The following is a 24,182-nucleotide window of genomic DNA, read 5'->3' as shown; positions in this document are numbered from 1 at the left end:
GGCGAAGAGGCACACAATTTTCACTAACAGTGCACTGGAGCTCACAGGAAATCATTGAAATCCAAAGAAGTGGTTAGACTATAGACTTGGGGCTTATATTCCATTTGAACAAAGGAGAGAGGGTTTGAGCTCGGAGGCGTGGTAAACTGGGGAGTGACCAGGACACACGTGGTGGAAAGTAGTGGAGTACACCAAGCTGTTGTAGCAAGCATTGTTTACAGAGCTCCATGTTGGCTTTCCATTTTGGTGGTGAGTTACTTTCTCTTCCTGGTACAGGAGAGAGGAGGGGCGCCTTCATTCACAGGGAAATTTATGGCCTGCTTTTAGGCAGAAAAGGAGAGGGCAGAGTTCCGTTTCTGTGTCTATTGTTCCTTAATTGCCTTCAGCTCAAAATCATCCTGTGCCAGATTGGCATATTTGGGGTGGTGTATTCTGGAGCCCTTCACCATGAAGTAAGTTAACTCTCAGCAAACCTAAATAGAAAGTTTCTTCTTTGGGTATCCTATGGTAATGAAACCTTAAATGGCTAATTGCTGGGAAGAAAAAAACATCTATTGTGAGGATATGGAAAGTTTGAAACAACCATTACTGGTTAATTTGTAAATCAACTGGATTTTTGTTTCTCTGATTCCTTGATGTTGATATTTGTGTTGCTTTATATTTTATTCCATTAGAAGGAAATGAAAAAAGTATTGCAACTCCCAAGAGCTAGTTTCGCATTTTCCAGCAGCTTTTTAAGGATATTTACTGGGAAAATGAGGTTGAACCTATTGGCTAAATGAGGCTTGGGAGTTTTGGTTTTGTGCATTCTTAGCTCTTGTCACTGGGACTTTTAGTAGAATGACCATATTTGCCTTGCTAGGTGATTGGCAGCATACTGTTGAACGCTTTTGACTATTCCTTTATTAGTTTGATACAAAACACAGACTTTGGTAATGTATAATCTGTAGAAAATAAAATACAGTTTAAATTCTTCTGTAAGGATATCCCTCCCCACCCTTAAAATTTTTAGCAAGATGAGAGTGCTTGTGAGGTAGTTGCTGTTCCAGAGCTTTCACGCTATTTATTATACTTTTTGTTTCCTTTTGCATTGTGAAGATTGGTGGTATAGTTAGAAACCATTTTCAATTAATTATTTAGTGGCTATTATAGTAAAGATGGGAAAATGGAGAAAGCAGATGAACTAGATGGGAGAAGATAAACAACAACGAAATTCTGCTGCAGGATTTCTTCTTCCTTTTTTAATCTACAGAATGTTGAAATCCTATTTCTCCTCAGGTATGAGGTTGACATCCCTCCCCCTCCCCCTCAAGCATGATGTAGTGCAAAATGAGCCTGCTTTGCTTTGGATGGTTTTCATTCTCTTTTACTCCCTTATCTACTTTATTAACACTACCTGAGCAGCAGCCTTTGTTTTTTAACTTTCTAAATTATGATTAGAGCAAAGCATTCTTGTTTTGTTTGTATTGGAACATTTTCCTTTAAATATTTCCTGAACAGAATACTAGCTGATCACGGGAGCTAAAGTGGTGTTTCCGAAGTTAATTGACTCAGTGGAGTGCACTGGGGCTACTGAGTTTTGAGAGCTGTGGAAACCCTCACAGTGTGTGCCTTTCCAACTAAAAAGGTCAAATTCATTTTTATTTTTTTGGCATTTTACTTGTCATTTGATTTGTCAGGCCTACGTGGTGGCTCCTTTAGTGTGTTTTACTCCTTAATGTATTTGGTTTAGTTTCGTAAAGTTCTGGGATGTCAGTGTTTTGACACCACTGGGTGTCCTTTTTATTGGTCGTGGTATCTGTCATCAAATATTTTCTGAGGAGCTCTGAGCCGTAAAGCCGCATTGGCAGCTCCTCCGAGTATTGTGCCGAAATGTCCTCGGTTTAAAACTGCCTGTTTTGATCTGACTATTCAGTAATCTCTCACGTCAGACGTCATTGTTCGCTAATTGAGGGACCATCATTCCTCATTGTTCTAAATTAGAACAAAGTTTCTCTTTATGTCTCCTTCAAGGAAAAAAAAAAAAAAGCAAGATGGCAGTGTTTAATATGGATTGTGTTTATAAGCATTTCTTTACATCTTCCCATGTGACATGGACTTGGATGCAGTGGTAACCCCATATGTACTCTAGAGTTATTTGCCTTCCTTGGAATCAAGTTCTCAGGATTAAATTGAAACAAAACGCCTATCTTCTCCGCTGTTTGGGGGAGATGGCCTAATTGCACTAGTTTTAGAGGTTTTAGCCTAGAAACAACATGTTACACTTGAGTTCAAATCCCAGCCTAGCCACTTATTTGTAATGTAGTCTCATGTGAGTAATTTGACTCTGAACTTGAGGTTCTTCCTCAAGTGCCTAGCACCCAGGGGTTCTCTCTCCCTCTCCCATTCCCTTTTTAGCAGTCAGTACTTACTCAGTTACTTGACAGTTGCAGCCTGATTTTTGATAGTAGATCTGTTGTCTTAGAATTCTTACAGTTTCTCGTGATGTGGAAAAAATGCAAAGTTAACTTCTGTCCTTTGCTTTCTAAGTGATTTGACTAATACAGTTGATTTTCTAGGGGTTGGGACAAAGTAGAAACAGGAAGTAAGTACAAGTCAGGATTTGAGAGCCCAGAAAGATAATGATATTACACCGACCCCTGGAGTGTGGAGCTATAGCTCTGTGTGCATTGTGTGAATGTTACTCACAATGAATGAGCTTGACTTAAAACATGAAGGTACTGTCGGCCGGGCATCCCCATTGGACTGTTATTGTCCAGGAAGGTCAGCAAGTTGTTAAATTGAGCCATGATATATTGGTTAGATAAAAACTGGAGGCTTGTTTTCACTTCTATTGACATCTTTTTCTTAAGATTAATACCCCTTTAATATAAATTGTAAATCCTATCACTAGATATTCTGATTTCATAAAATAAGATGTTTCACTAGGGAAGTGCAGAGATCTGCATATTTGGTTGTTAAGAAGCCCAGTATCCCCGTTGTGTTAGCAGATCAGAGGACTTGGGGGAAAAAATTGTTCTCCCTTTGTTTTCTTTCTGTTGAAATATTCATTGAAAACATTTAAAGCCTTGCTTTATTCAGTCATCACAGACTTTACAGATTTCAGTTTGTTTAAGGAGGGCTGGTGATTTCCATGAGGGCATGGTTAACTTAGCAGATGGAATTTTGCATCTTGTTTTCCTTTTTTTTGTTAAGTCCTTATGCATATTGTGAATTAGAGTTTATTTTTAGCTCTTAATGAGTTCTTTTCTCATCATTGTACTTTTTGTTGGAACTCTGTTTTCTATATAATGCTTTGATTTTGAAGGGGGCGTGTATGAGGCTTACAAGTCCTGTAATCCACCCTCAAACTGCCCTCATGCTCAACTAAAATTTGCATTTGTGCATTTGAGGTGACAGGTCTGGTCACTTACCACCTTGTAGAGTACATGTGTAGATGCTCTGAGACTCTTCGCAGCCTGTTTGACTTTCAGGCTTTATCTTGGGAAAGTCAAATTCTCCTTTTATAGCAGGTTTAAAGGAAGCATAGTTGCATATAAATAAGTAAACCAGAATCATTTCATTGGATTCAAGGTCAGTGGAGCCTGAGGGAACAACTTTATTTCTTTATATTTTGAAGCTTTAAATTCAGTCTTAAGGAGACACTGGGTGAGTAACACCAAGGCAATGTTTTCTGAATCCTTCCCTACTCTGGTACTAGTCCCTGAGAGCTTTTAAATAAATTACAGTTTGTCTTAGTCCACATTCAAGTGTATCTAAATAGGCTGTCTATGGTGTATCCAATTGACACTTGTCATAAAATATAGAGTTGGCAGTAATGATTTGTGACTGTTTTATATCAATACATTTCTTTTTGTAAATGCTGAAAATCAGAAGACTTTGCAAAAAGGCAGGACAATGTTCCATGTATTATATCCCTCAGTTCCATATTCTGGAACGTTAAAAATAGGACCTAATGTGCTACTTATTTAAAAGCACACTGTGGAATCTTTGAGGATTTGCTTTCATGTTCTTACTTGAAATTTTAATTCTCTGAGTGTTTATGGAAAACAACATAAAAGAGGAGACCCCCCCCCAAAATGGAATTATTTTCTGGCGGATGGGCCCCTTGTAGTACAGGCTAGGTGAGTGTTGTAGGAACCTAGCTGGCGTGGTTGGGAGAGGCTGCGTTTGGCCTCAGTGAAATTTTTTTGAAGACTCTTTCAATGGGTTTGCCCATTTCATGATGGGTGATTTACAGGTGCACCTGCCCGCACTGTGCTGAGTGGTCAGCAGTTGTTGACCAAAATGTCATGACCCCCATGCTCTACCTTCCCTATTCGCCCACATCTTGCCCTGAGCAACTTTTTTTTGTTTCTCTGGATGAAAAAAGTCCTCAAAGGGAAACATTTAGCTGATGTGGAAGAAGTGAAACAAAAAACAGCAGAAGCACTAAAAAGCATAAAATATGATGAATAAAAAACGAGTTTGAGCAGTGGGGAAAAAGAATCTTGATAGGTGTACGGCATCAAATGGATAGTGCTCTGAAGGTTACTGAAGTTTAAATATGTAAGAGTAAATATGCAATTTTTTAATAAATACTGAGTTTGTGTGTCCTTCCTCATTGTGTGCATAGCCATCAATTTAAAGAGAGTGTCTAATATTCTTTGCTGGCTTCTAGAGCAGGATAATGGCCTTTTAAGAGCCCCTTTCCCCCACTTTTTATGAGGGGTGAAACTATTGCAGTTGGACCTAGGCTAGTTCAGTGTATAAGCCTCTTAGGTCATTTTGGGTAGGGAAAAGTAGGAATCAAAGAGGGAGGAGTGAAGCTTAGCTTCTTTCCGAGTCCAAATTCTGCCATGTATACAGACATTTAGCAAGCAGGCCCAAAGTGATCACTATAACTACTTTGCTTGGTGAAGTCCTAGCTCTCTGATCTTTTTAAGGTGCTTTGATCAGGTAACTTAATGTGAAATATTCACTCGAGGCTGACACCAGTCCAGAGGTGGGCTCTCGTGTTTCCCTTTTTTTGTTAAATAAAACAGAGGTAGGACCCGGGGCCATTTCACATTCTACCCATAGGGCGCAGGTGTCCTTTCTGTGCAGCAGTGCCCATCTGCATACCTTGAATACCTTCAGTTCTAACAGTGAGACCCCGTTTCTAACACATTACGTGAATTAACAAATAACTACCTTAGGGAGCAAAAAGCCATTTTGACACTCATTATGCTCATTAGCAGAGAGTGGGTTGTCGATTTAGTTACAGACAGTAGATAGGCTTTTGGTGGTCACTTCTGGAGTTTGGCCCTTACTTTGTGTTGTGCTCGGTAACTACTGGACTACATGCCTGATAACATTAGATGACATTGAACTACGGATGGACAGGTAACTTCACACTGACTTACACCAAATTACAAAAAGTCATTGTGATACAATATACATAACATGAAACTGACCATTTTAAGTGTACGGCTAAGTGACATTAAGCACATTCATAATGTTGTGTGACAGTCAATACTGTCCTTTTCCAGTACTGTTTCATCATCCCAGACAGAAACTCTGTACCCATCCAGGGCTGGTCCAACCTTCTGGCGTCTCTGGGCCACCCTGGAAGAGGAGTTGTCTTGGGCCACATGTTAAATATACAAACACTAACCAAAAAAAAAAAAAAATCTCAAAATGGTTTAAGTAAATTTACAATTTTGTGTTGGGCCACATTTATAGCCATCCTGGGCCACATGTGGTCGGTCCATGGGCCACGGGTTGGTCACCCCAAACTGTAACTCCCCACCTTCAGCTCCGGGAAACCACCGTTCCACTTCCGTCTCTATGAATTTGTCCATTCTACATACCTCATGAACAAAAAGTGAAAGCATATGCTATATGCAGTACTGAAGTATTTGAAAAGTAAATTATAGCGATTGTTTCAGGAGATATTAGTTTTCTTTCTTGGGGTGTAGGTTAACTACTGTCCCCTAAAATAAATAGCTTATTTGTCTTCAAACTTGGTTCTTGCCACTTTCCCCGTAAAAGGAATATCCAATTGAAATAGTGAATTTGTGTAGCATCCGTCACATTGCAGACTGCTTGCAGGGGCTCTTGTGTCTTTGAAGTTGGTCACCTGGTTCAGACTCGTTTTCTTTTGGAAGTTGCCTCCAATCTCCATCAGTCAACAAAATGGCAGGCCACCTGGGGAAGAGGCAGGGGCTTGCCCGGAAGAGTGAGAAAGGAGAACCCACCAGTTCTGCTCTCCAGTTGTCTCTGTCTTCACGCTTTCCTACTTTGTCTTCTCCCAGAGAGTCGCAGCATCCAGGAAAAAATGTCTGTGTGGCGTCCTGGGACACAAAGAGTAACAGATTTCCTTCTCTTTACCTTTCATCACTGTCCTCTATTGAGAACCTGATGGAAATCTTGGCAGAGAGCCGTTCTGCAGTAGAAAGTGCCAGAGAGGGAAGAGTAGAAAGTCTCTTCAGTAGTTTAAGCTTTTCCTTCCATTTTCCCCCTTCTCTAGCACTGCCCCCCCCAAATACCAAAAAAACCAACTAGCTAGCCAACCAATCAACTAAACAAAACCCCATAGAACAGGAGCATTCTTTTTTTAGACCAGAGGGACAATTATTGTGATACAGGAAGGCTTAAGCATTTACCTGAAGCAATGTTGGGAGACAGCTGCTGATACTGGTTGAATTTAGAGGCAGGTGGCCTGTGGCCTATTTCTGCCTTTATGTTATTTCAGATTCTGTGTTACTGAGTAGAGCAGTCTTCCTTTAAAATTTTAGGTCTCATATCTTGGCCTCCTGCCTTCTCTGTTGGTATCAGCCAAATGCCTGCTGGCTGCAGGAACATTTCACACTTAGTGACTGTATTTATTTTGTTGGCTACTGACAACTGAAGAGCAAAAAGCCTCCCCCAGGTTGTGTGAGCTTAAAATAATAAAGATAATACTTCTTATGGTTTAAAGTTTTAATCCAGGCTTTGTATAGACTTTTCTTCTCTCCGCTGCCTAATTTGTAGGGAGCATCCAAAGGTCTCTTACTGGGCTAAGGAAGGTCTACCTCGGGGGCTGCAGGTCTTGCCTGGGATGGTGGTGAAGGTGACACATGCTGAACCACTTGTTTGGCTGTCTGGTGTAAAGATCTTGGGCTTGCCAGACAATGTCAGGCAGGGTTGGGGACTTGATTCCAAGGTGGTGACTATCTGTTGAGGAGATCCTGAATCGTGAGATACGGATAGGTAATGTAGCTTCTTACAACTGCACTTGCTTGTTGAGGTGAAATACTCTAGGTAGAGGGACCTGGTCATACTTTGCAGGAGTGTTCTAAATGGGTGACTTCATTTTGTTTTTGAGCTAAGATTCACAAGCAGTGTTTCATATATGCGTGGATAATTTGTTGATTATTCTATTAGATGTTTAATCTTTGATGCAGTCTTTTATTTGAACAGAAGTAGGAGAGGCATTTTTTTTTAAGTTTGTATGGAGAAATTTATAAGGCCCTTTATGGATCTAAGAGAAAATTGTCTCAATCTTTTATTGGGACTATTCCATATTGGGGAATTCTCTTTCCTAATATGTAGCTGGTGGGAGGGTGATTCCAGAAGCCAATCAGGCAAGTCCTCTCTGTCCCTACCTTAGTATAGGTATGGGGCCTAAGTAAAATCAACTAGGTATTTTCTCCCAGGACTTGGACTCTTAGGAAGTGATGGAGGGATAAGAGTGGTGGCGACCCCTCTCATCAGAACCTCTCTGTTCTGTTCTGGCTCTGCGCTGGTGGCGGTTCCTAGGACTTCTGACAGCCTGGCTCCCAGCCTCTATTGGTCCTGAAAACCTCTGTGTCTCTTCAGCACATTCCCTTCCACTAGTCAGCTAGCGTCTCTTTGTACTATAATTTAGAACTCTATAGAAAAACATTTGTTATTCACATTTCTATTTCTTTATGTCAAAAGTTTACTTTTCATAACATCCAAGAGTAAGCTTATTGACTTTTTGTTGATATTTTTTGACCCACAAGAGGGTAACTTTGGAATTGTTTAGAAGTCTCTGCTTTGAACTTGTCATTTTCCATACTGGCCTGTCATAGAAGGTGCAGGCTTTAGGCATCATCGTCTGGATAGCTTTGGAGGTCAACTGGAGTCACCAACATCTTGTTTAGAAGAGAGTTTTCCATTAGGAAGTCATTTGAGTCCAGATGGGAGACCGAGCTCTTTTCTGGTTCAGATAATAAGACATTCCAGTTAGTTGCTTACCTTTCACACCTGTATCATTCTAACCTGAACTTTCAGTCCTTTATAGTACTTAAAATACTTTGTATGCTCAACTAGATTCTCTAAAACATCTGACGTGGAAGAACAGCATTCTGGAGTCATCGGCTATGCCGATGTAGCACTGCTGAATGGGGACAAAAGGTGCAGGTTTTATTCATTTGTTTGGAATGATTTTTGCCGCTGCTGATGCAGTTTGAGGGCTGTTGTTTCAGGAGTGTCTTTCCCTTCTCACAAAACAGTTAACTTCTGTAGAGTGCTCTTCATTGCCAGTAGCCCTCAAGGTTGGCATCCTGTCCTTTTCCCAGTGTCTGGAGTGTCACAGTTTTTCCTTTGAACCTGTTTGTCATAGCTGTGATGGATGAACTGCCGAAGCAGACTGCTTACTTGCCCCTACACTTTCAGCTTTGAGGAAAACAAAAGCTATTGTTGAAGGAATTTCTCTCTGCTTTGAGAGGTGTGTATGTATGTGCATTTTGAAAATAAAGTCACTTGTCTCTCTCTTTCAAATAGTTGACTCATGTTCGATGCACACTGTCAGTGTTGGGGGAAACCAGAGTTCTGATATAATTATGCAAAAATAGGTGCAATGAAGATACTGATTTTCCCTCCCAAGTAACATCTTGTGACCTCTCCCCCATTTTATTTTGTTCTATGGTCACTACTTTCCTTCCCGAGAAAAATCTGAAGAGTGGCTGAGATGACTAGCAGCTGTGGCATTTTCAGTGATCACTCAATAGGTCTTCCAGGATGTTTTAGCTCTAGCTTTTAATCTCGAGAGGTCAGTAATGTTTGGTGACCCCTATTGTGTGTAGCAGCTTGTGAGAGCCATTTACCTTGTGGAAAACAGGTTTACCTGCAAATGACCTACATTTATTCCCTCTGTCTACTTAGTCATCATTTAATTAAAACCCTTGGTGTCTAGTCACACGGGGGCATAGCTGTGCTTAGAGGCGTTAAACTTCTGTCTTACGGAGTCAGTCGTTTACACGGTCAGTACCAGTTTTGGAGGGGACAGTCTTCAGTTCTTCTTGTAAAGATCAAATTCTCCCACTTAAGCACTAACCAAGGCCTACCCTGCTTGGCTCCTGAGGTCAGAGGAGATCAGGGGCGTTCTGGGTGGTATGGCTTGTGGGAGCAGGGGGCGGGGAGTGGGTGGAGGAAGGCAAGGGGGAAATTTGGAATAGCTATGATAGAATAACAGAAAAGAAAAATTAAAAAATTAAATTTGATTTTATCTTTATTTACAGTATTTCTGTTTCTTTTCTTGTCACTGATGCAGAATCATAATGGTAATTGTAAGAGTACCCAGTCAGTGTTATGTGCTTACCTTGCAGCCTGTTAAGATACTTATGCAAGCTTAAAGGATTAGAATGGGCTATCTGTTCAAGTAGCTTTAAGAAAAAACATGGTGTGGGGGTGGAGAGAAGGATGGCCTGGCCAGGATGTCACCAGATTTTAAGAAATGATACAGAAAATCTTTGAACAACCCCTTAATTGGGCCGTAGATTCTGCATTCAGAAAACAGCATTCCTTTGGGGATGGTAAAAATCAACTTAGCTCCTGGTCACAGTATATACATGTGTTTTTGTGCTCAGACGTATCTTGCTTGAGGAGAATAAGATTGGCAATTTAGGTATAAATGGAATACCTTAATAATGTTGGTGTGTATTAGAACTAGAATAAGCACTGACTTCATAGGTTTTACTATATTTGGAAATAGAGCTTAACAAGTGAGGGACCTGGGAGCAAGAGATTTTTCAAGTTTTCCCCAAATAAAGCAGATTAGTTTGTAATATATAACTATTTAGTTCCTTGTTCCTTTATAAATAGGAAGGAAGAAATTGTCAGCGACAAAATAGGAAAACTCCTTAGACATTAAAAGCTATTGGGATGAGCTGAAAGACCGGGTTTTAGTGAGATCTTCATTTGAGTGGTGTACTTGTAATTGAATACCTAGCAATTTGTGTAGCTTTTTGCAGCACAGTGAGTGCTTTACCATGACTAGTTCTAACGCGCAGGGCTGAATGCATTCGGGAGACATTGGAGATGGTGGAGAGATGGGGGAACCGCAGAGCGCACCTTTCCTAGCTCTTCTCACAGAGGAGATCATTTAACATCGTAATAAGGCTAGTTAGGAGAAAGCCTTGAACGTGGAGTCCCCTTTTCTTCAGGGGACATTTTGCGGCAAAAAAAGATTCTTCCGGAAGAAATACATTTTGCCGCCTGTCTTTGCGCAGGTCTTGAAATGTGTTTGCAGAGTCGCCATGTAATAGGCCCTAATAGCTGAGGAGATCTGTCTATAGAAGTCACTTCCCACACCAAGTGGACCTTAGTATTGTTTAACCTGGTGCTGTGAAAACACAGACCCAGAACCCTAAACTTCCCAAAGAGTGCGCCTCAGATATGTGAATAAGCAAGTAATCAAGTAGCTTCAGTTTCTTAAGATGAAGTTGATAATGCTCTTTCTTGAAAAAATCCTTTTTACCTTCACCCTGTTGTTAAGATAGGTTCCTGGTTACTTGAGGTGATAAAATGGTAGTAAAGTTTTTTAAAAGGTTTTTCTTGTTTCGTGGGAAAAAATGTACCTAGAGTTAGCACTAGCGGTCAGCTGTACTAAGGAGTACATGATTGGATATTTCATTTTCAGCTTACTCAGTCCGTGGAAGACAAGCCCCCACCCTGTTGCACTTCCTGGCTGGGTGTGCTGGTTACTGTGATGCAGATGTGGGCATCACTTTGTATGCTAAAAAGTTACTGTCTAGGCAAAATTTTTTAAATGTTTGCTTCTTAGTCAAAGTGTTTATATGAATTTTAAATTGAGAGGATTACAGTGGCTAATCTTCCCAGTTTTTAAAGTATGTGACTTAGGAAGAAATGCTCTTGTGTGATGTGTGGCAGTCATGGGAGCTGGGCCGTGTGGAGAAGCCGTCTGTTAATTGGCAGGTGAACGGCCCTGTGGTCTCAGAGTGGTTTGCTGTAACATAGCTGTTCCTTAGCAAACACGAAGTGGAGATTTATTTTTGTCAGGGTACCTGTTTGACTTAATTTGTAGCCATGGTTCCCAGCTGACCCACAGCCTTTAAACTTTTACCGCGTACATCTCAGTTTCCTCTGTAGCTTGGGTTCCGTTGGGATTTTCTCAAACCCTTTACTGCTTCAGAGAGGAGTTTCTTGAGGCCCTGGAAGCTGTGTCTGCAGTATTTAAATAGGTTTCTTTTATAGTCAGCATTTATACCCTAACCTGCCCAAACACAGTCGGTCTGGGGATTTCTCCTAAGTATAAAAATCAGTGCTTTTGTGTGCCTATTTTAAATCGAAGGGGTAGGGGAAAAAACCCAAACACGTTCCTCATACCCTCTTGAAAATGTAACTGCCTTTCTTTATTAAATACAAACTAAACACAATGTTCTGTACAAAGAGGAAGAAAGTCACATGTTATTTATACTTAAATCTTTGTGTTGACTGGGGACAATGGATGTCCTTTGGAATTTTACCTCCTTTGTCTTTGCTAAAAATACCACTAATTTAATTACAGTCTTTCTTTCTGAAAAATAAAATGAACTACAGTGGGGAGTTGTGCCAGGTGGAAGTCTTGTAACGTACTGTATTTTGTTGTGTACAGTGTGCACTTTTTTGCCCAAGTTTTTGAGGGAAAAGTAAAGATGGGCATTATGTATGGGTATAAAGATTACATGCTATGGGTGTAATAATCCCATGTGTAATGCACACAGAAACGTGGGTGCTCATTATGTACAGCAAAATATAGTATATGGAAGAGGCTTTACCAATGATACAGGTAAGGTGAAACTATCCATCTGCTTTTACTTTATATGAAACTTTTTTCCCCTGACAGTGTGAAGCATTCCACTGTCCCCTTCTTGAATGACCTAATCTTCCTCCCTCTCTCTTCTTTTTTGACTTGTTACCACCATATCAGGAGGTATATGTGAAGGACTTAGGTATGTTGGTGCATTCCGAAGTCCTATACCCTTGCGATTGCTGCACGAACTGTCAAAGTCAGGTTGGTCAACAGTCTGTGCCCACTTACGGTAATTACTAACATTTTCCTGTCTACTGATAAAAGCAGCTTAACCAAGGGAATGAAAGGACTCAGGTACACGTGTTTTTGCAGCTGTGTAAGAAAGGTCTCAGACAATCATAGGCCTTTCCTGAGCAGTCATCTTGGGTTTGCTTTTTGTGGCTGGGTTATCCAGCCACCAAACAGATACGGATAACCTCAGCTGCCTGTCGGGTTAGTGCTCTGTATTGATCTCTGGGTATTAATTTAAGATTCAAAAGATTCCTTGATCTCTTAATTCTCTTAAAAAGGAGAGAGTTATCATGCCAAGGAAGGTACGGATCCTGTTGGGGTGTTTAGGGTTGCCCTTGATTCCAATCCTGGCCCTTATTCTGGAAGGCCCACTGAATGAGAAAAGCGTTTGGTCTGAAAGTTCATTTTGGGGGGAAAGAAGACTTGGGTTGAGTTAATCCTGCTTATTCTAAGCTAAGAGTGAATTTGGCAGAGGCTCAGAGAACAGCATAAGCGAAAATGTTGTGTGTGCTTTGGATAGAATATTTGGGCTGGGGCTTGTCCGATGAGAGGTTAGCCATTTAGGATTGGGACAGTTTGCATGGACTTGTGAAAGTGAGTTGGGTTTTCATCCTTAGTTTTTGTTTTCTAGAGATCTCTGGGGACTCGATTGAAAGGGCGTGGGCTCAGGTCCCCTTCTTGGACTGGCACTTCTTTCTGAATGGTCTCCTTAGTCCCAGATCTGCCTTTCCTCAGTGATTCAGGCTACCAAAGTTATCTTCCCCCGGCTCTCCTCAGTGCCCACCCCTGCTTGGTGCGTGCTGTGGTATGAGTGCCACTAACCTTCCTGCGGGGCACCCTTTTTCAGGGTGAGAGTCTGCCTCCTTCCTTCTGCTCTGAGCGCTTGTTCAGTCTGCCTTTGGTGTGACCATCTCTGTGCTTCTCTGCAGATCAGCTCTTCTTCATGTACATATTTCCTTAATGTATCTGTCAAGAAACCCCTATGTTTCATCTCCTCCGTTTCTGCCAACTAAAGAGTTCTCTTTTTCAAGTTTGTCCTGGCTAAGCGTGACACCCAGTGATTAAATAGGTGTTCCATGTTCTTTACATGTCTGCATCTTCCTTATTTACTGTCATGCTTTAAATTTTTGAGCTTAAGATCTTAGAGGACAGCAAGCATGTGGTATTGATCCCACCTGCTTTTCTACAGCTGTGAAACCATACTATGCCTATGAAAGCATTTTAATGCATCTGCTGACGAGACAAATGTCCTGTGTGGGAGATGCTTTTGGCAGTGGCAAACATGTTTTGCTTTAGACATAAGAATTGCTTTCTGAGTTTCTGGAAAAGGAGTATGTAAATTAATCCTATTCTAAATGAAGCTTTTTATAATGTGGATAATCTAATCTATCTGTTTTGTAATGATACATGTTCTGAAGGTTTAAGTGATTTGTGCACCTGCAGGATGCTGTACCTGTTCTCTTGTATTACAATGTCTTGGTGGATTGACAAAAATGTTGAATTTCCAGTCAATAGATTACATGGCAAATAACCAGAAAAAAAAAATGCAAGTGTAGTTGGAAAGTATGAATATCCTAGTTGGAAAGTTGTGAATTTTGGATGCACAGGACTCTGCCTGAAAATAATTTCTAAACTTGACCAAAGGAGGTGAAGTGTATGCTGGAAAGACCTAATTGGGAAAAGTCAATTCTGGTTTCAAAATTGGTACCTACCAGCTAGCTCGGTGCCTTTGAGCAAGTTAATCAGCATCTCTTGACTCTGTAAATGGGTACAGGTGTATTTACAGAGTTTAGTTGTATGAATTAAATGTAATAATTATGTAGCAGTTTATAATTATGCAGTACTACTGTGTGCTTCCAGGAAGCTAGATATAAGCATTTATGGGAAAGACTTTTCCCAGACTTACTGAGCTTTTCTTGTTGGAAGGTTTTGGCTGGTGAACCTTTAACTATTGGGTAAGACAGAGATCATTAAACAACAATTTTGTGTTCAAAAAGAAAATTTATCATCTCTAAGAAAGAATTTTTTTTTTTAATTCACATGGACCTGGTGGGATTTTTGTTGTTTGATTAATGTTTCCCATTTTCTGGTCAAAACAGGAAGCTCTCTTGCAAAGAGTCTTGCAAAATAGCAGTTTGAAGACTCTTTACACAGTTTCAAAAAGGCCACTGAGCTCATTATAGAGCTTAGGACCTTTAAATTTTTTCTTGCAGTATCTGAATAGAAAAACGATCTCTTTCAAAGAGAGAGAAACGCATAGAGAAGCCATACCGCGTTTGGACGGACTGCTTACTGGTTCCCGTGCGCGCGCACGTGTGGGTGTGGATTGACACCAGCTGGCAGTGCAGGGAGCAGCAGATGCTTTTACTGCCGCATTTGTTAACCGGTTTCCCTCGTCATCACAATAATCTTTTTGCGGAGTATAGTTTCTTTGCTCTCACCTCAAATGATATTTACTAGAACAACTCCATCGCCTTTTTTAAAAAACTGATTTTAGAGAGGGAGACAGAGAGAGAAACATTGATTTATTATTCCACTTGTTTACGGATTTATTGGTTGATTCTTGTATGTGCCCTTACCGCGGATCAAACCTGCAATCTTGGCGTATCCGGATGCTCTAACCAACTGAGCTCCATTGCCTTTTAAGTAGGCAGAAGATACAGCCAGTCACACAAACCCCTTTGTGTTTGTCTGTGTGTGTGGTGTGTTTCTATACAGAGTTAACTGTAATTAACAAAGAAGTGAGAATATTGCAGCAGACCTAGGTCTTTAACTGAAAGTAGATTTCGCCTTAGATTTCGCCTTAGCTCAGAGTTGTTAATGCCCTAACTTTTTTTGAACTGTCAAGTCTGACTTTCTGGCCAACTGACAGTTTTTTGGCTTTTGCTCTTACCACAGGGCAACTCCAGTGTTTGAAGGTAGAACTGCTGATTTTTCTTTTAAAGCAACTACCTAAATCACTAAGTATGAGCTTTTACTCATTACTAAGTAACTGGCTTTTGCCTTAACAGAGGTGTTAAGGTGCTGCAATAGGTCACTCACTTCTCTCAAGCTAGAGAACCTGCTAAGTTAAAGTCTTATCCTAAGTTGTGCATTCTACATGAATTGTTTTATTTTCCCAGTTTTGATCAAGACCATTTTTCCTACTTTTGCTGGTCTTGGATGCAAGGCATCTTCGTGCCCATGTGCAGTACTGGAGAATTTAGAGGATTTAATATGCTCTTGCTGTTCTCAATAGCCTAAGACTGAATTGTGTGGGAGTTTTTAATGTCTGAAATTGTGATGTATTAAGAACCCACAGTTTCTCCAACTTAAGCAAGGTCACACTGCATTGCCAGCAGATTCATAATTACTGGCCCTGGAACTATAGGAAAATAGACCTCTACCAGTTACATAATCTGAGGACAGATATGGCCATTAAGATTAACTTGGAAATATCTTAGTGCAGAGGTCGTTAACTTCTCACTCTGTAATTAGGCTGCTTTCAGTAATATTTACCAAATGATCACTATTTACAACTTTGATTTCGGCAGACAAGTTATAGTTTAAACTCTTCCATATTACATCTCAGTGTAGCTGTGAAGTCCTGAAAACCACTTTAACATATTGGGGCATTTTAGTCTTGGGCCAGCTTTATTAGCATTTGGGTGGAAGATGAGTCTTTGAGTGAGCCATCTGTTTCTCTGTGTTATGAGAGTGTCTAGGTTGAATTCTCCATCCTTGTGATAATCCCTGGTAATGTCCGTTGGGAAGCTGGTAGACATGCTCCAAGCTTTCAGGGAGGCTGGCTTGGTCTGTAGTGAAAGGATCTCGCCAGCCACCCACCTCATGGTTTGACCGTACTCATTTAAGGGCGGCGGGAGGGCCTGAGTTAGCTGACTGTTTAACTGGAAGGACCTGCTGCATCGGGTGTGCCGCATCTGAGGAGACTCAGGCTAAGTCAGGAATTAAAATTTGGAGAGAAACGTGACGAGAGAAGATCGCATTCCTCTGTTCTAAGATTCTCTCAAACCTTTCCCCGAATGTGTGGTGCCCACATGGTTTTGTTACATATCAGATATAAGATATTTAAAAAGCTCTTTTGTAAAGTCTGGTATAACTTGTCTTGATGCCAGAGTTGCTGTGTGCAGCCTGTCTGAAGAGACAAACAAAATGAGTGCCCAAGAACAGAAAGTCCATCTGAAAAAAACCCCACATTTGCAGCTCTGTTGTATGTTTGGGGGAGGAGGGGGGAAAGGTGGTATAAAATGAGGGAAAGGGGCGGTCTGTCTTTCAAATCTCGCCCCGTCCCCCTCCCCTTGAAGTGAAAACTTGCTGTTCTAAATCAAATTATTTGCTCTTTTTATTATTTATTTAGTTAGTTAAGGGATGCAGTTTTATGTAGGGGCTGTGTTTGGACACAGTGTTTTCAATTTTCTTCCCCCCACCCCCGCCCAAGTGTTAGGTTAATTAGACCCTAGGTTGCGAATACTCCTGCTTGTCAGAGAGGTCCGTAGTGACTTATTCCTGCTAGCAAGGCATTTTAAAAAGAGTCCTGCGGCTTTTGTCCTTTTTTATTTCATAAAGCATTACTACTGCTCTAAATGAAATAATAGATACACATCAATCAGTGTAGTCACCTTTTAATGTTGATTCAACTACCAGGTTTTTACAGAATTCACTCTGCATTTTATTTGACTTGTACTTGAATAGTCTCAGCAGACTTAATTATATTAGCGAGAAAGCACTTTCAACAAAATTATATGCTGACATCCCGTAATTCATACTTACAGATTTGTGAAACAGATTTATGTAAATCTATCAAATTACTCTAGATGGCATTATTTTTTAAAATTGAGATTTCATTTAAATGGTATTTGTAGAAAATTTTCACATGAAAAATTTTATAGGAATTATTTAAAAAATATATTTCACAACATTCCCTTGTAAAGACAGAATCCTGTAACATCTGAGCGTCTTGTCTTGCTTTGTTCTGTAATCCATCTGGTACAATGTAGGGACATGAGGAGCATGTTTATAAGGGCATCTCTCTTCTAAACCATAAGCTCCTGGAAGGCAGATGGCTGCTTCTTTGTTCATTGTTCATTAGCTTGCTCGTTCATTCATTCGCTCATTCACTCAGTGACCACGTAGTTAATAATCTGTTATAGGGTCTTCTGTGTCAGCTATGCTCAGCGTGCTCTTGCTCAACAGTCTAAAGGGGAGGCGTCCAGATTAACTAAATAACCCACATAGGTGCTAAGATAAAGGTATACTAATACAAGGGCTGTAAAGGACTAGATGGAACATGAAACAGTGTGTATAACTGTTTCAAACAGTGGGACAATTTGGGGTAGGAGATGGTCTCAGAGAAGGTCTCAAAGGATATGTGGGAGTTGGCCAGTTTGAGGTGTGTTCCAGGCACAGGAATGTGCCTGAGTGTGCCTGAATGTGCATTTTAGGGTATATGTGCAGGAGTCGTAGGTGTAAGGAAGAAGACGATGATGACCTTGGAAGCCCGAACACAATCACATTTGTCTTCCAGAAAGATCAGTGGACAGCATTATGATGGAGGATGACTGGTTTTGTAGTTAAGGAGTCTAGGGAAGGAGTGAGGAGACAGGATGTTGTAGCAATAATCCAAGTTAGAATAATCCATGAGGATTTGTGCGAAGGCAGGGAGGAGGGGAAGAGGGGCGGATTTAGCTGGTAGACTTGGCTCATTATTTTCTTCTAATATACTGGAGAGCTGGTTCTTTTGTCCCTTCTACCAGGATATAAGTTGTATGAACAGGAACTTTTTGCCTCTTTGCTCTGTACCTCAGGGACTACCAAAAAGTAGGCTTTCTATAATTGTGGAGCAAATGAATGCTAGGTGTTGGTGAGAAATATGTAGTTTGACCTTTTCTTAAATACAGAATTTTATTTTCCACAATTTCATGTTGAGAGGGTTCTTCCCACTTACTATTGGTTGGATAAAATTAAATTAACATGCCAGGTTTATAATCAAGAATTATGGTGGTATATTGCCACTACCTTTAAACCTGAGGGGACAATTTGATAATCTGTACATTGGTAGTAATTTGAAATAGAAAAGACTAAATAAAGTGACCTTTGAATTAAATGGGCTCAGAAGATTGTGTATTTTAATTAAAATATGCAATTAAAATTTTAATTAAAGTGTGCTATTAAAAGCAATGTAGTTGGCAAGGGACTGCTGCTGGTTTGAATTACGCACAGTTTGGGATAAATTGGAGTTTACTGTGTTTGCCACTCGCACTCTGTCACTACACAGTTCTCTTCCTGTATTGCCCTTCCTGCTCTGACCCCCATGTGACTCTCAGTGGGCCTCAGTCCCATTGAGAGGCCCATGGAGTGTCTCAGCTCGGTGCTTTAGATCACTTGACCGTGGAAGCAGTCTGTCTGAAACTGTTTTCTTTATGCCAAGAGCAGTTTATAAATGATTTTTCTGTCTCTTGGGAAGAAGGGATCCTTTTCTGTTGCAAATGTGTAAGATTAAAAAAGAAGATGCAAAAAACAAAAGGCATTCACATACGGTATACACAATACATACGCCGAAGTGCAGTTACCAACCTGGGGTTTTCAGTACCTGCGTGAAGGTCTTAGGCTGTATGACTGTTCGTAGCGTGCTCCACAGCGAAGTTACAAATCCCTCCCATGGCTGTTAGGACCAAGGCTTCATTTAATGGTCCAAAATCTGTAAGATCCTGTGACTGTAGGTAGTTTGTGGGGACAAGTAGTGTTGACCATATTCTTCATGTTCACTTACCAAAAGGCATGTTTTTGGTTTCTAAAGCGGGAGAGCCTTGGCTTTGTCATTTTTGTTCAGAATTTTCTTTTATTCGTGTTGATTTCCATAATGGTTATATTTGGAATTTAAATGTAGAGCTTTATAAATTTTTTAAAGAAGTGATTCTTGGTTTGGGGATTGTCAATATGCACATTCTAAATTCAGAATAATTTGAAAAGTAGGTTTGGATGATATGGATAAATGAGGCTTGGTTTCCAAGCCTTCTCTGGTGGTTTATGAATGTTACTAGGTGATGGATGTAGGAGTGAGAAAAAGTAGGTCCCAGCCACGTAAATTTTTATTGATGTTTGACTGGACACAGCTTTATTTTTAAAAAATCTGTACTCACAGTAACCTGACAAAGGTACTGTATAAGATGAAGTTTACTTTGTCATGGAAGTTAGTAATAGCATACAGATTCATATGTAGTGAAACCAATATTTACATAAGAAATATGGGAATTTGAAACAGTGGGCAACTGTCTAAAACAATTTTTTTTTGATGATAGAAGAACCCTGTTAGAAAATGCCAGCCTGTTCCATTATACTTCAGGCATATTGAAGATGTTCTAGTTTCAAATATAAACTAGTTTGAATTGAGTGGAGAACAGTATCACATTTAAGAGTTGTGAACTCAACCACTACTTGCTACCTCCTTTTTTAGTTTGAAGAAGCTGACTGACCTTGCCTGCCTTCAGATATCATTTCTACCTTGCAGGAGAATATGGGTATCACACATGATTAATGGAGACTAAATTTAAACAGTAAAACATCATCAGCTGAAAGGGGAGATTGGGGAGAGTCTTGCCTATCTTGGTATATCATCTATGATATTTTTATTTATTTTAAGCATCCAATAAATATTTGCTGACTTGACTCGATTTGAAAGCCTGTGAGGTTCCTAACTCCTTTGTGTTCCAATGCCAACATTTTAATGCGTTCGTGAGAGTGTATTTAGGAATGCAGACTTTTAGCAGCAGATACACCCTTTCATTTTACTTTGCTTAGGCTAATAGTGATAGAAAGTTGACTCATCGTTACTATATTTAGCCGTGATTGCTCTAGCGGGGGCAGGTCAAAGATCCATTAAGTGGGTGGGCCATGTGATGGTTATGTTGGTAATACCTTTGGTTAAATACACAGCACCATCATGCTTCTCATTTATTCATTTAGCAAACTTTTGAGTGCCCAAGGTGTGCTGGGAGTAGGAGCTCAGAGGCCAGCCCGGGAGACCCCTAAGCAGCAGGGACTGGCCAGACAGGCTTTTTGCTTTACCCAGTGACCCAACCCCAGTAGGCACTGCTGTACTGGGGAGTGACCGCAGTGGGCCAAGAAACTGTTTCTCTGAAGTTATGGATAACTTGATGATTTTAGGAGACATCTACTTACATCTTCGAAACACATCTGTAAAAGGCACTCTTCCCTGCAGAGTCACTTCCTATGCCCAGACTGTCGGCACTGGGCCCTTCTCAGGGCTCCTAGAAACCTCATTTGTAGCCCTGGATTCTCTCTCACCATTGAAACTGTGATTCTCAACATTGGCTGCATGTTAAGAGTCACCAGGATTTTAAAAACCTAGTACTAGTACTTTGTAATGGACCAATAGAATAAAAATCTTTGGGACTTGCTCTTACGCATCAGCTTTTTTTTCTAAAGCTTTGTAGATGATTTCATTGTGTAACCAAGGTTGAGAAAGCACTGTGATTGGAAGCTGCTGAAATGTGGGTGTGAGGGTAATGCCAGTAGGTAGGAGAAATGGACCCTTAAAGCTGGTACTACTGATAATTTGAGTTATTTGTCATAGAATAGAAGACAAAACTGCACAATGTTTGGGCTTGCCTTTCCTTTTCCCATTGTATTTGTAACATCTTCCTGATTGATTTTAAATGAATGTATTAAACTTCCTTTTAAAAAAATATTTTTAATTTTTATTTTTATTCAATTACAGTTGTGTGCCTTTTCTCCCCATCCCTCCACCCCACCCCAGCTGAACCCCCCTCCCTCCCCCACCTCCACCCTCCCTCTTCATTTTGTCCATGTGTCCTTTATAGTAGTTCCTGTAATCCCCTCTCCTCACTTAACATATAGGAGAAGCACATAATTTTTTCTCACTTTATCTTTTGGCCAGAATGATCTACTTCCATTGGTAGCGAATGTTCTTGTCACTGTTAGAGCAACCTTATTGGGTAGGGATTATTCTTATTTTAGAAATAAGGAAGTTACGACTCAGGTTAAGTAGCTTCTTCAGAGTCACACAGCTGGTAAATGGCACAGGCAGGATTGGAATTCCCATGTGCCTTTCTCCAAAGACCATATTCTTTTCATCATAAACTGCTTCCTTGAGCAGATGTTTTTAATATGTTCAACCAATTTGAATCCTGCTCAGCAATAAAAGATTTGAAGCACATTTCTAAAGGAGGCACTTACTGTGCATGCAATAGACATGTGATAAATGTTTGTTGAATTAGTGAAAAGCTGAACGCTTAAAAATATACCGGTTTCCCCTGAAACTTTAAAAAAACAGAACCATGTGTAAAACAAAGTACAATTAGTGTGATAAAACAATAATGAAGTAAGTTAATTTTAGCTCTCTCCCCTTTAAAAACAACAACAACAAGAAGAAACAAGTTAGCAGTGATTAGCCCAGGTAGTGATAGTGATCTCCAAAATACAAGTTTTCATGATTATTAAATACTGTATTTAGCCTGCTCCCATCTCTTCCCCCCTCTCTCCTTCTCCCCTGCCTCCCTTCCCCTTCATCCTCACTGCTCTCCCCCCCTCTGTCTTTTTGGTATAGTTACAATGAACCACATTAGGTTAACCAGAATGGCTACCCTAAATACCTGTATTCATAACCACTTGGACCTAACGTACTTCTTCAAAGAGAAAAAAATCCCTTACTTTGTTATGAAATTGATAAAAGATGGTATTTAATTAAAAGCGTTTGGACCTTTACTGGGCATATTCCAGGAAACCCTCCAATGAGTCTGGTTTGACGTTAAGTAGACTAACCTTTTCTGTGTCCATTTTTGTCATTTATTCTATAGTGTTTCTAACATTTTCAAACTGAGAAACTCTTCCTTAGTTGAAAAATTGAGACCTTTAGGATTGGCTTTAATGACGTGTGCATTTCATTGTTTCTGACCCCTTGTTATTTCCTGTTTTTTGAGTGAGGGGACATCATTGAGCCGGGGGTGAGAGAGGGCTCATATGATAGGGAAAAGCAGCATCAAAAGACTTATTTTGAAGCAATTCTTACTGCAGAAATGTCCTGTTTTGTTATTGTTGTTTATACTTTTTTTTCCCTTCCAACATGTTCTCATGGGCTTGGGCAGCCTTAGTGTAAATCTTTGTGTTCTTATTTCCCTGTATTCCTCAGCTAGGTTATCAAACCCTTTTTAGAAGGTTGGATTCAGTTTATTTGAGGGAGCTTTCCTCAAATAACTGTCTATATATATCCAGGGGTGGGCAAAAGTAGGCTTACAGTTGTAATACTGTACAAATAAATAACATGATAATAAATAATACAAGAATAAGATGCTTTGTGTCCTCACAACTGTAAACCTACTTTTGCCCACCCCTGTACATACACCAACGTGACACACACACACACACACATATTAATGCACATGCATCCACACCATTTCTCACCATTTTAGACTCTGAAATAATTGTACTTAGTAACGGCTGTAAGTTTGTCAGGATGCAATGTACAGAACACTGACACATTCTTGGTGGATGCTTCCCGCCTTCCCATTTTATGGATAAGGGAACTGAAGCTGAAAAAGTCGTGCCCGTGAAGCCCACTCAGCAGCTCGTTGTAGACTTGCACCCACGGTTTCCAAAGCTGACTGCTGTCTTGCTGCTGGGCGCACTGGCTCAGGCAGGGACCTGCATGCTGGAACTCCTGGGGGATGTGTGTCTTTAAATGGCACAGCTTGCTGGGTTTTAACTGATGTTTAAACTTGCAAATGTAGACAGGAGATGAAAAAAATCACATACATGTTTCTAGAAGAATTAATGTGGACTTCTTTTACCATTGAGAAAATATGCTGGCGTTAATGACAAGACGACATGCTCAAATGAAAGGGGATCTCTGTCGTCAGCAATATAGAACTGATGTGTGCCTTTCCCCTTCCTTTTCATTAGGGCAGAGCTTGGGGTATGGCTTTGTGAACTACATTGACCCGAAGGATGCAGAAAAAGCTATCAACACCCTGAATGGATTGAGACTTCAAACCAAAACAATAAAAGTATGTATAAAAATTTTAATATCTACTTGCAAAACGTTAAAAAAATTAAGGTCTACTTGTAGTTCTTTCCTTTATTCATCTTCTGCCCACATTAACACTTCTCTGGGGGGAATAGTGGAATTTGGTTGGTGGTGGTGTTGCATGATGGGGGAAACTTCATTTAGGAGTACTCTGTGTAATCAGTCCTGGGTTGACAAAGGGACAGCAACTTTTTAAAAATTTTTGTTGTTATTCAATTACAGTTGTCTGCCTTTTCTCCCCATCCCTCCACCCCACCCCAGCAGAACCCACCTCCCTCCCCCTTAATTTTGTCCATGTGTCCTTTTTAATAGTTCCTGTTTTTTTTTTTATTTTTATTGTACAGCAACTTTTTTAGGTAAGTACTTTATGAAGCCTCCTGAATTAAATTTCCTTTTTTTATAGTAAGTTACCTGCCATATAACTTGAGGGAACCCTAGGCCAATCCTTTTAGTACAGGCATCGGCACACCAGTTCTCTTAAGGATCAGGCAGTAAATACGTCCACTTTCCGGGCCACGCAGTGTCTGTCACAACTTCTTAGCTCTCCTCTTGTAGCTCGAAAGCAGCCATGGTCACTACATGAACTGACAGGTAGGGCTGTGATCCTATACAGCTGTATTTATGGACACTGAAACCTGATTTTCATGTAATGCTTGTGTGTCACAAAATAGTCTTTTTATTTTATCCCAATCATTTAAAAATATAAAAAATCCTTCCTTAGTTCACAGGTTGTTAACAAAACAGGTGGCAGCTGGATATGGTCCCTGGGCTGTATTTTGACTGGAATCTAGCAGAACGAACTTGCTTTGAGGAGACACACCAGAAGAG

At 40.3% G+C, this 24,182-nt stretch overlaps 1 protein-coding gene across 16 annotated transcripts in view; it reads left to right on the top strand.

Moving 5' to 3' along the window:
- Nucleotides 1–24,182, top strand: part of ELAVL2 (ELAV like RNA binding protein 2) — a 151,687-nt gene that overhangs the window by 89,324 nt on the left and 38,181 nt on the right. For all 16 annotated transcript variants that reach the window (XM_071221623.1, XM_071221622.1, XM_071221621.1 and 13 more), the window contains one exon: nt 23,231–23,334. In XM_071221623.1, coding sequence (XP_071077724.1) covers nt 23,231–23,334 — 104 coding nt within the window. The remainder of the gene's footprint in view (nt 1–23,230; nt 23,335–24,182) is intronic.

Source organism: Desmodus rotundus, chromosome 1 (assembly GCF_022682495.2).
Source record: "Desmodus rotundus isolate HL8 chromosome 1, HLdesRot8A.1, whole genome shotgun sequence".
NCBI classification, from domain to species: Eukaryota; Metazoa; Chordata; class Mammalia; order Chiroptera; family Phyllostomidae; genus Desmodus; species Desmodus rotundus.
The sequence above is the reverse complement of the archived record's forward strand: the minus strand, read 5'-3'. Positions and strand labels throughout refer to the sequence as shown.